General features: G+C 42.1%; 1 protein-coding gene across 1 annotated transcript in view; it reads right to left on the reverse strand.

The window, feature by feature from the left end:
- Positions 1-12,049, reverse strand: part of SPATA16 (spermatogenesis associated 16) — an 80,658-nt gene that overhangs the window by 36,573 nt on the left and 32,036 nt on the right. The window contains exon 4 of the mRNA XM_030028369.2: positions 5,821-5,905. Coding sequence (XP_029884229.2) covers positions 5,821-5,905 — 85 coding nt within the window. The remainder of the gene's footprint in view (positions 1-5,820; positions 5,906-12,049) is intronic.

Below are 12,049 nucleotides of genomic sequence, written 5' to 3' on the forward strand. Positions count from 1 at the left end.
AACAGTTTTAATTTTAACAAGTTGCTTCAGCCGTGTTGCAATGAGAACATAGGAAACCCATGAGCTGGTCAGAAGCTGCACTGCAATCATTTGGGTACCAGTGCAGTGTCTTAAGAATGAACTGATCTTCCTGCTTACGGGCCAAAATCTTTTTGTTCTTCTAATGTGCAGGATGAGGAAAATCATTGCATCCTAATTTTCCACAAGAAAATGAAAAGTTCAGTGCTTCAAGGCAAGTGTTGTCCTTCAAAATGGCCATAGATACAGAAGAAGGAGGATTAGCTATTGGTTTTTATGAAGGGGGATAAGAGAAATGTTATCTCTTTTCTGCCATGAGAAAATTCAAAATTAATTCTTAAAGCAGCAACAAGCTCCACAGACCTCTGAGACAATACTGACTTAGGCATATTAGGCGCTTGCTTCTGCCTGTACACCCAACAGTCATTGACCTCAATGGGATTTTCCCCCAGATTTGATTAAAGAAGGGACTTCTCTGCAGTGAAGTGTGGCACAGCATGATCTGCTAAAATAGCCTCAAGAATTAATGAGAAATACATTTTCTCAGTGATATGATGGCCAGGCTGCCCAGAGAGGCTGCCTGTCAGCTCCTATCAGTCATTCCATTAGGAGGATTGCAAAACATCCCTGCTGTTGCCAGCTTGGAAACCTCCCGCTCCATAGCAGGACACGGGTCAAGCGTGAGCACGCAGGACTGCTGACGGGCCTCGTCACCGGCTGAGACCGCGGAAGAGGTTTTGGCTACCGAGAGCTTTTTCCTTTTAACTTTCTTGCCTTGGATCGTCACCCCGCAAGGCGTGAGATAAAGCTGAGCTCTAAAGGAGTTGACAGTGTTCATCGCTGCACCGTAGGTGTTCAGCCACCTCGCAGGGCTGGGTTATCATTTGCTTTATTGTGCGATGTGCGTATTGCTTCTGTGCTTGCAGCAGCCCAGATTTTTGAAATGGAAGCACCTGATGTTCATAACGGCAAGGAGAGCGCAAAGCAAATGTCTGAATACCCAAACCTCCGTGTCAGCCAATGCATGTGCTACTGGAAGCTTTCTCTGTGACGCTGAGTTTAGCTGACAGAAGTATTCTCAGAAACACGAGTTTGCGAGCTCCGTGTGCAGCAGCCACAGAGCCAATATTTTCAACGTGCTGAGAGCAGCTCTGCCATGGCTGCGATCTTGGCCAAAACACTGGGGTTGTACTGGAACTAAAGCTAAAAGCCCAGTTGACTCCAGCGCAAATTAGAGGTCTTCATTTGAGCTGTAGCAAACACATATTGGCTACGTTATGGAATTAAGGCTTTTAGTACAGGTGGTTATGGAAGCATACAGGTATGAACCTGCAAGCTTCGAAAAGCCTTCCTGGGGTTCTGTTAGTTCCTGCAATGTAAGCGTTGCTGGTGCAATGGCACTTAGTGTAAGACTTTGCCTAGATGGGATTGACTTTGGAGATAAGTGCATGACGGATGCTAGAGCCCAACCTTTAGTATAAAATACACCTCATGGTTTTCACAATGGAATAATAAAAGCAATTAAATTTGTAGTGTGCTAATGAGTTAAGCCTGAGATGTTTATAAATTAGGTAATAAAGGCACTTTATACTAAGATGTCTGTGCCAGATATTGGTGAAATCAGGCTGTGACTTTCAAGATATTTGCAAAGTTCATGTTCAACAACGTTCGGCTTTTTTCACATTGTAGTATAAGTGTGATATATTTTTGCTCATGGAATGAAACATCCAGCTTATATTGCACAGTTTTTAGCCAGTGGATACAGTTTATAAAGGCGTGAGTAAAACTGGACAGTTTGGAGAGGGACTCCTTCTGTGGGTTGAAATATCTCGTCTATTGTTTGTTTTGCTATTACCGGCTGAGAAATTGCATTGCTGACAACAAATGCTAGGGACCTTACCTGATTATAGTAACAAGTAAGTTTAAACTTTGTCTTGCTGCTACCACTCTGAAGATATCTACCATAATACATTTAATAACTTTCACATTATTATTTATTGTGATGAACTCTATTTAACTCGTCTATTTTTAATCTAACAGCCAATACACAAATCATCCAGTTCATATTCTGTAGTGGGTTATGAAAAAAAGCCCATCCATTTGATTATATGTTAACTTGGAATGTATATTTTCAGTCCGTGGCATAAAATATTTGAACAGAGAAGAAGGCCCCACTTACTGAATAATATTATCCGTTGCAAATTACTTTTTCACCTCTCATCAGCATTATACCTTTATCTCAGAGTGGAATGGAAGGCGGGTATTAATATTCAAAACCAACACAGGGCATTAGATATTACATAGCACTGTACAGAAGATCCAGAAATAGATGATTTACTTTAAAGGGGATAATCAAAGAAAGCTAATCAAAAAGCTAATCAAAAAGAATATTTAAAGTTGCCTTGATCATGATCCATAGGTACATATACAGGGAGAAGATAACAAGTACTGAAGGATCTTTAAGCTTTCAGAGATGAATGCATAATATGAATTGCTGAAAGTTTGGACTGGACAAGTAAGATCCCAGTTTGTAAATTGGGGGAGAAACAGGGGACAACCACGCAACAAATCATCTATTAGATGGATTATGGTAAATATTCTATTATTAAACTATTTAAATGGGGATTGGGTAACTTTCTCAAAACCAGTCTCTGCTTTCCTGTTTTGGCACCAATGTAGGGAGGTAAAGGTGCAATTCTGTGGTGTCTTTATGGAGGAATTCAGATAATTCATCAATATGAGCCCATCTGGCCTTAAAAACCTGACAGTAGAAACCTTGCAGTGTGCCTAAGAGGAGGTACACAGTCACACGGAACAGATTACTGCTGAAGAAGAAGAAATATGTAGAAGTTAATAATGACGAGGGAGCGATTTGAAGATGTTTTAAGAAGAGTGTTGAAGAAAGAGGACTTCTGGCAGTTCGTGTCAGGGATGGAAGAAGTTCAAAGGAAAGTATAAAACCAAAATCAGGAGAAGAAAACCAAAGGAGATACAAGATAAAGCCTGCTCTGAGCATGAGGAATAGATCAGGAGAGAAAAAACCAGTGATTTAGAAGTAGGATAAATAATAAAGAGCTTTGCAGATATGAATTAAGGGCCCGATTTTTTTACAGTAAAGACGTCAGCTGAAGGATTCGAGTGGTCTATACAATGTTTTGAAGCCATGAAAGAAGTAGAAGACAGGCTGTGAGGAGGAAAAGCCTTTTCCAGCAGTTAAAAGAACCACGAACAGAAGAAACAAAAGTAGTCAATGACACACCGGAAGATTATATACATGACCCGCTGATCAAAGCAAAGAGTGACATATCTAATCTAAAAATCTTTCTTCACAGAAGTAAAAAACAAACCATCCTGTTCACCATCTATTCCCTTCCTCCTCAGAAAATTTTGCTCACGGTTGTGAGCCAACGCTAGCGAGTTCTGGGGCAGAGGAGTAGTTAGCAAGAAAAGCGTGCATCAATAGCTGTTGCTTTGGTTACAAAGGCACATGAGCATGTATAGTCGTGACAAGTTATTTTCAGCTTTACACCGTGAAATAGAGAGAATATTAATAAAAAAGATTATGCTACCTCGGCTTGGTCTCTCTGTGGTGGAAAGTCCCAGTGCAGTGTCACACGCTACATCATCCTGCATAATTGTTGCTGTGTGCTCTAATGACATTGAAGTCACCCCCGATGCTGAGTGCACAGAACTCATCAGCTCGGAAGGAAAAGGTTGTTATTGGTGCTGAGGATATATCTTCATGAACAGCGTTTCTTAAGTGCTAGCTATTAACTTGAGTGGGAGCGGTACTGGGCACCCAGCTGCCTCTACTGCGTGTGTGTCAGCATATAGATACCGCTGAATCCTTAGCCTAGCCCACGCTAAGGCATACGCACAAAAGGCACAAAATTGCAGAGCAATCGCTGTCACCCAGTGAAAATCAAGCACGGTGGGGGATCAAACAAATGGTTAGATCTCTACTGACATTTCAAAGCTTCTGCAGACAAAGATGACAGCAACTCGGGTTCAGGAGAAAGGCAGAGAAGAAGTGGGAATGGGGCACAAACAGCATGGTGGTGCCTCTTGGTACTACGGGAGTCCAAGGAGGCCCACGCGTGACCTCTCCGACAGGAAGAGAAATGAGCTGTGAGCCCTGGAGCGAAGCAGAGGTGAACCAGAGTCCTACCACTGCCAAAATCTTTTGGCCCTTGCTATCTAGAAGGTGATGGTAATGGCTGGAAGCGATTCGGTAACCCCACTTCTGTTCTGGTTCATTCCCACCGTAGCCCAACCACAGCTTCTGGTTTAGACGCTATGAGGAGGCACCATGATGAATCTTGTCCTTCAGGCCACTTTTTCGGCCCTGTTACATAGCAGGGCAGTCTGAACCCCTGGGGGAGAGGACAGCTATGACAGCTCCTCTTTTAAAGGTTTATTCTTTGAAGCTTCCTGTCCATGCCATCAAGAAAGGAAGTCAATGGATACCAGTGTTAAGAGACAAAAAAAGACATTCCATTCGAAGAAATGACCCCTTCATAAAACCTGTTTGTGAACTCAAGATTTTAAATGAATCTGACCCAGTGGGGAAAAAAAAAATCAAACTGTTCTGTACAGAAGAAATTCTCTGCTGGAAAGCATATAAGAAAGTTCACAGGCACTGCAAACACTAGCCCAGTGGGTAATTCTCTGAATGAGATGCACTTTGCACTCACAGCAGTACTGAAATTCAGCAGCTCCCAGGACTGAGATTTATCCCATTTTACCAATAAGAATGCAACTAATAATAGTTTTAAAAAGGAAGAATTTACCATGTGAGCGAAGATAAAAGACCAGATTCTGATCTTTATTACTCCGGCTTATGTCAGACATATTTTGCACCACTTCACATAAAGTACAGCTGTCACAGATGTTCTCACAGAATAACCCCCCAACAAATGGGATCAGAATCAGACCCTGAAATTTTATCGCAAGGGCCACGTATTGTTCCTAGTATCATTAAATTCCTTGTACAGACAAGGAGGACCTGAGGGCCAGGTCCATTCTGGGAGGCAGAAGGGTCTTCCAACGCCGGAGGCCCAAATGCCGTACTCCCTCTGAAATGCACTTTGGTCGCATTGAAACCGAGGGGGCGAAGGCTGGGACACCGCTGGCAGTGCGAAGCGCCTGTAGCAATAAGCCTCTGCCAGCAAAGGATGTAGCAAAGCATCCATTCACCTCCAAGTTTATGTGAGAGCTCTCCTCAGAGCAGAAGGGGGTACCCTTAAACTTAAATTTGTGCTGATGTGGCTGAACAGCCATCTCAAATAAGTATCACTCAAAGAGCCGAGTCTCATTGAAGTCAATGGTCTACTCCCCACATAAGTAATCTTTGTAGACTGGGGTCTTACCTAGCCATCCTTCACAGAGCACTTTAGGTTCCTCTGAGACCATTCGTTACAGTCATTTTTTCCTCCCCTTCCGGTTGAAGAGTTTGGAAAGGTGTCAGAGGATTAGTATCATGCAAATTGCAAAAGGGAAGTGTCACTAAGGTAGGAAGACTTCACAAAAAATAGCTTAGGGGACTATGCAGTATCCAGAATTAAATTTTATAGCAGTCCATAAAATTGAAGTATGAGCCAAGGGTTAACAACCTTGAATTTTGCCCTTAAAATTAGTCCAAGAAAATCTGCTTCATTATAAATACCGTAGTACTATATAGTGTCCTGTTGATTGATATGCCCAAGAGCTACCTTTGTCGGCAGTCTTTTAAGCTATAATCCTTCATTTTGGTCTTAATAGTGAGATAGGCACCTCCTTCCTCATTGGGCTATCAATTTTTACCTGCCAATACAGTTTGATGAGCTTGCTTGTATGCTGCTCAGTGCCTCCTGTCAGCCAGTACATATAGTCAGCAATCATGGTGCTCCTGATGACAAAAGCAGAATAAATGAGTGTACAGGGAGAGAAGGATGTATATAGCAATATTTAAAGGAGGTAATATTAAAAGAGTGCAACACGAAGTTTGTAGATTACACATAAGTCTCAGTCTTTGCCCAACTTCAAGACAAGCATTAGTAAACATTTTTTTAGGCAGCTAAACTATCTGCAAGCAAACAAGCCTACATTTTCTTTTAGTAGCTTTTCCATATTTTACTCTGAGCAAATGTTTAATGACTGCCATGCAATATTTTAGTCTGGCTTTTCTTTTTTGCTTCAAAGTATTTGTGGGTGAAATATCTTACGTGTAAGTACATTTCTTCTAGGACAGCGTCAACATGTATAACACCCTGTAGCTTGGCAGTCTGAGAATAACACTTGTCTATGGCAAATTCAGACGCAGTTCACCTTTGATTAACTGTATCTTAAAAAAAACAACCCCAAACTAAAAGTAATCAGCTATCTTGCTACCTAATTGAGTATGCTTTAGTACTCTCACTGTCTGGGACAATCATTGCATTACTCTTTCTAGAGTGAGGGATATTAAAAAACTATTGTGCAATGGATATTAATGCAGAGTTTTAACAGACTTTAGAAAATCAGTTTGCTTTTATGGCTGCCTCTCCACACTGCTCTCCGTTTCCTTTCCTCTAGAGATTCCAAATCCAATTAAATGTGACTAGATGTAATTCCAAATTGTCACTTTAGTCAATTAAACATATAATAATCTTGTGTACCTAATTACTAGCACCAAAAGTTTATTTGTTGATGCACTGCTATCAATGTGTACTTCTGCATGTTCCCCTTATCGTTGCCTATATATTAATTGTGCTTTGACATTACTGTAAATTGAATTTGAAATTTCCCCCTAGTTAAAAGTGTCTCACAAACAGGAATCCCAATCCTGTTGTAATACCCTTTCAGAATGTACTTTCCAAGGCTGTATTGTGTTCTTAATGAGATATAACCAAAAATACAGGGATTTAACAATAAACATTTCAAAGCAGGCCCAGTATCAGGGGGTAACATATTGTTACAAACAGGAACTAAATCTTCCCTTAGATGTTCTCATACAGCTCCCGTTAATTTCACTGGGAGAAAAGCAATTCAGTAGGATCCATGGATTTCTGCGTAAGGACTGGATTTAGCCATAAGCTTTATCCAATGCTCATTCACATCATTGGCAAAAATCCTCTTGACTGCACTAGAACAAAGAGCGGTTTCTAATTGAACATCGTTAGCCCAGCCGGTGCAGAATGAACAAAGGATGAAATCCTCATTGCCTTGAAAATCATTGGCAAAACTCTCATTGACTCCAAATGGTGCCAGGGTTTAATCCCAGGAATGACATATGGATCCTGTGGCTGAAGCAAAGAAGGTGAGCAAAGCATCCAGCTTTGCCTGCTTGACCTGCCGATGGTTTTGGGGAAAGACCTTCGCTGTGTTCTGAGGTGCAAAAGGGAAATAACCAGGCGGCACAAAATTGAGGGAAGACTTGGAATGAATCTGTCGTGTTATTCTGTACCTTTGGTCTACTGGAGGTGGTCTACAAAGCTTCCAGCCCCCGTGGCAATGGCAATAGCTAGTCCCTAGCAGCGTACGTGAGCGGCGGTGGCCTCCTGCGGCCACCTCGTCGGAAAGAAGGGGCTTTCCATCTAAATTTAGAGCACTTCTCAAGCCCTAAAGCCTTGTCTTTTTTGGAGTCAAAGGACATTTGCAAGTGGTCATTTACAATTTGGGATCCTATAGATATTCGCCCCCCAACTGCTGTCATTTCAAGGATTAAAGCCGGCAAATCCTTAACCCCGAGCGTCACCCTTTCGCTGCCTGCCGCTGCGGCAGCACTGCCATGGGTGGAATGCAATCAGTCGATACAGAGATACCCGCAGCGTGCTTTGCCATCCCTACCGCAGGCCGCGGACTGGCGAAGCGAGGATCCATCCCACCGGCAGCACAACACGACATCCAATTTGTGACCTCCCGCTCCTCGGAGGTAGCCAACGCTTTCTTCTCCCAGCGTGGCACTGCTTGCAAAGGTGGAGATGTGCACAGAACCCTGGGCAAACCTGGAATCGGTTCTCGGACGAGTCGCTTCAATTTTCTCTGTTTCTCAAGCATCAGCTGTAAAACGCGGAAGATTTTAGTTGACTGATTGACTTATTTAGTGTGCGAATCCTCCTGGCACAATCTTTTGCTAATTCTTTGCGCGCAAAGTCGGGCTGATCGTGGCAGAGGTCTCCAGGCATCTCTGTGCTCCGGACAAACACCTTTCCTCTTTATTCTTCCTTCTTAATTTGTTCTTATTTAAATAACCAGAAGCACACTTACATTTCCAGCATTTGTGTTGTTTAGTTTTTCAATAGCTGCTTTTATCCCTGCTAGATTTCTCCCATGCTGCCGTGCATTACGTCAGGAATAGCGAGGCACATACATAAAGCTCCTCCGAGCCTTTCGAGTGCCTCCATCCCAGTTTTACTCCTCAGGTCCTCGGCCATCAGGGAGCACACACAGGTCAGGACCGACGCTTGCTACTGTGACCTCGGGGCTTACGAGGGACTGACTTAAAAACTTCCACTTCCAGAAGAAGCACGAGCATTAAGGCTCTATGTGTATGGTCTGTGTCCAACCCCAAATATGCCCAAGTCAGGGAGTCTTCTTTGAAGGCCTCCAAGGCTCAATTCACAGATCCAGAGTGACACATGCAGTAGGGAACTATGAATTTCCAGATGCAGGGACACGGGTGAAATTACGCTGCCTGAATATGGTTACAGGGCTGGGCACTGAAAAATATTTAGAGACCTAAACACTCAGAAACCAAAGGACCGACTGAGATATTTAGGCATGTTAAAAGCCTGGCTCCCTCTGAAATACATGAAGGCATAAAACACTGAGAAGGGTTCCTAACTCTCAGTGAGTACCTATCCCTGTGGCCCATAGAAATCCAGGTAACGAAGACTTTCAGTAAGAGACTGATGAGCCTGTGAGACACTCTGAAATGAGACTTAAGTAAAATATTATTTAAGGAAATAATATTTATGAAATTATTATTCAAGGTCCTCAGCCAGTGACCCAACTCATTAACATCTTTTTCTTCCTCCTTCATCTGAGTGAAAGCCTGTCGCATGCACGTATCTCAAGACACTATACTTGCTTCTATCTCTTTTTTGATGGCTTCATGTCTAACAGTATTTCAGCAAAGCTGACCAACCTTCCTTCAATGATATGGCTATCTGGAGGTTTTCTTCTTTATTTGGTGGGCCCTTCTTTATTTTAAAATAGACTCATTTGCAATAATTTTTTACACTGTACAATGCAACGCTTCCATTTCCTTCAGTGCACTGATGAAGAAGAGAGACATTTGCTTTCCCCAAACTGAGACAAAAATATAAAAAAATGAGGGATGGAATTCAAACTGTCTGACTCTGAAGCTTCCCTTCTTATGTCTGATGAAATTGGCCAGGGAACAGGTAAAGAAGTTAGAAGGAATAGTAACTCTTACAGGTAACTCAGCAATTCAGATTATTCTTGTCATTTCTGTTTGCGCGTATACATTAATCTCTTCTTGTTTGGGTTGGCCCAGTATTACTCACCCTTTCACCTATACTAACTACATGCTGTTTGGAAAAAAGTTTGAAAATTAGTTACAGAACCAGCTGTAACCTTCTTTTCTACTTGCACATTGAAAACATCGGCCCAATCTGCAGAGCGATAAATACCAAATACAGATCAACAAGGGAATCTGTAATGACTAAATTAGCCATCCATTGTGAATTATAGTCAATTTTGTACATAACATTATAGGTGGAATGAAGCATACAAAAGTCTAGGACATACTGTAGAACTGCATTTTTATTAAAGGTTTATGGGGATAATACATATCTTGAGAATGAAGCTGAGTTGCTTTGTTGTTCACTGGAACTCCATAGGTGAAAAGAAGCTTTCTGGTGAGTGCAGGAGGGATGGGTGGGATTAATTCCCCTCCCCGACAGGGATTTAGGAAAGGCAGAAAGCAAAAGTCCTTGAAAGAAGAGATTTCCTGACACTGATATTCCCAGAAACAGAATAAGGGACCACTCCCTGCCCTGCTACAATATCAATACTGTATATTAAATGCGATATGCAGTATTATCAGTTGGGATCAGCTGTTACATCATGTGGAGATTTTGGACAAGTAATGCTGGCCAGCAACAGACCTCGCTCTGATTTGTACCTCTAGAGTGACTACGTAAGAGTTCAACTTTGAACCCTCCTGAGCACAAGGAATGTAAGGTACAAAAGAATGGGAAAATAGCTCCCATTTAGATCATGTAATGCGTTTTCTGGATGAGATGCCATCTTTTTTTTTTACAGTTTTTAAAGATAGTGGGATTAAACTCACTAAATGGTGAAGAACAAAGATACGTGCATTCTCTTTCTACTTCTGAGACAACCACTTCACTGATTTTCAGAAATATTGGCCTCACATTTACAGAACCATCCACCGGTAATTTGAAATACTTAAAACATGCCCGAGTTTCAGGTGCACAGCCCACCAAAGAGCTTTGTCTGATACGAGAACTGAAGTAGTTCTGACAATACACCTTCAGGAGCACCTTAGGGCACGTCGGAGAAAAACGTGACACTTCCTTCGTTCAAAACGTGAGGCTTTATATTCAAATGGTTTTTTTTCCTAGTTGCTAGTTTGGGCCAGTATGAACTTCCATAACGTAACCAAACCCATCTGGGTTAATGTAGTAAGCCTGGATCCAAAGGTGTCTCGCAATATCTGCTCAATCTGGCCACTTGGTGGTGCAGAATAATAAGATATATTTCTATACATGCAAGCGAGGAGCACGCCCCGGATCCTAAACCATCTCCAGAGATGCACAGGACTTGTAATAAAAGAGTCAAAGGTAGCTTTTGCTGCGTGACAGCTGCTGACACTAACAGCCAGCGTACAGCCAAATCCTTCGCAGCAGCCACGCAAGTCTGTGACAAGAAAATGGATGGGTACAGGTATAAGAAATACGCAGAGTTTTCTGGAATGCACCAAAGTGTTACCTTTCCAAAGAAGACAAGAAATTAGCATTGTTGCTAAGTACTTATGTGTTCATTTACCACTGTAAATACTGGAAAATATAGGAGGGTGAGACTCAAGGTCAGCTCCTTAAGCCCTGGCTGCTCCCCTTGAGCTGCACGGAAAGGCAAGAAGCCCTGAAGGGGAGAGGAGGATTTCTCTGCAGATGGCAGAGCTTTAGGAATAATCACAGCCTATGCACATTAGAGTAACTTTCACTCTTCTGTGCTGTTCAGCCCCAATTGCTGCTAAGATCAGGAGGCTGATAAGTGGCAGAAGATTACCTTTGCTCCCCACTTCAAGTGGTCTGACCTGGATCTGCAGTAAGTGGTACTAATAGGCGGCCTCGGCCCCTGCCCTGTGCTGTTAGTCCTGTGCAGACCCACGGTTTGGGAAGGGTAAGTATATTTCTATTTTTTTCAGTCTAACAGGAACTTTAATATTCTGATTTAGATCAGCTCTGATGCAGACACCTGGGTATTTGAGACCTCTAATGCAATAGTACTGAGATACAAGATGCAAAATAAACCACTGCTCTCTTCTGGATGACCTTTCTTATTTTCTTCTGAGATTAGAAAAGGAAAGTGATGTTTGTAACTGGAATAAGTAGGAGGTAGTCATTTTCATGCAATTATCCTATTTGAAAAGTGAACAAAATAATGACAGTTAATTTTTAAACCTCTCCATATATACTAAATAAATGTAAACCCATTACTTTGCTACGGAGATCCTTGGAAACCATTAGATGATGAGAGAAAAACAGAACTCCAGCATATTGAGCAGAAATGAAATTGCTAATGTCAGGGTTTGCCTGTATATAGACTAGCCCTAAAATGGGGCAAAAAGTTAAATTATCTATGTATAACACTTTGACGTTGCTAATTCCTTCAGGGGACTGGCTAAAACTTCCTTTTAAACATTTCAGCAGTGAACTGGGAAGCTGCTACGAAACTCTTCTGTCCTGCCAAACCCTTCCAGTTTGGTGATGGGGTACGCTTGCTGTCTTTGCTGAAGTTTCTGGGTCATTAGCCTATTGCTAGAAAGCGGAAATAAGTTTCCCGCAAGGAAAATGGCACC

Source organism: Aquila chrysaetos, chromosome 10 (genome assembly GCF_900496995.4).
Source record: "Aquila chrysaetos chrysaetos chromosome 10, bAquChr1.4, whole genome shotgun sequence".
Taxonomy (NCBI): Eukaryota; Metazoa; Chordata; class Aves; order Accipitriformes; family Accipitridae; genus Aquila; species Aquila chrysaetos.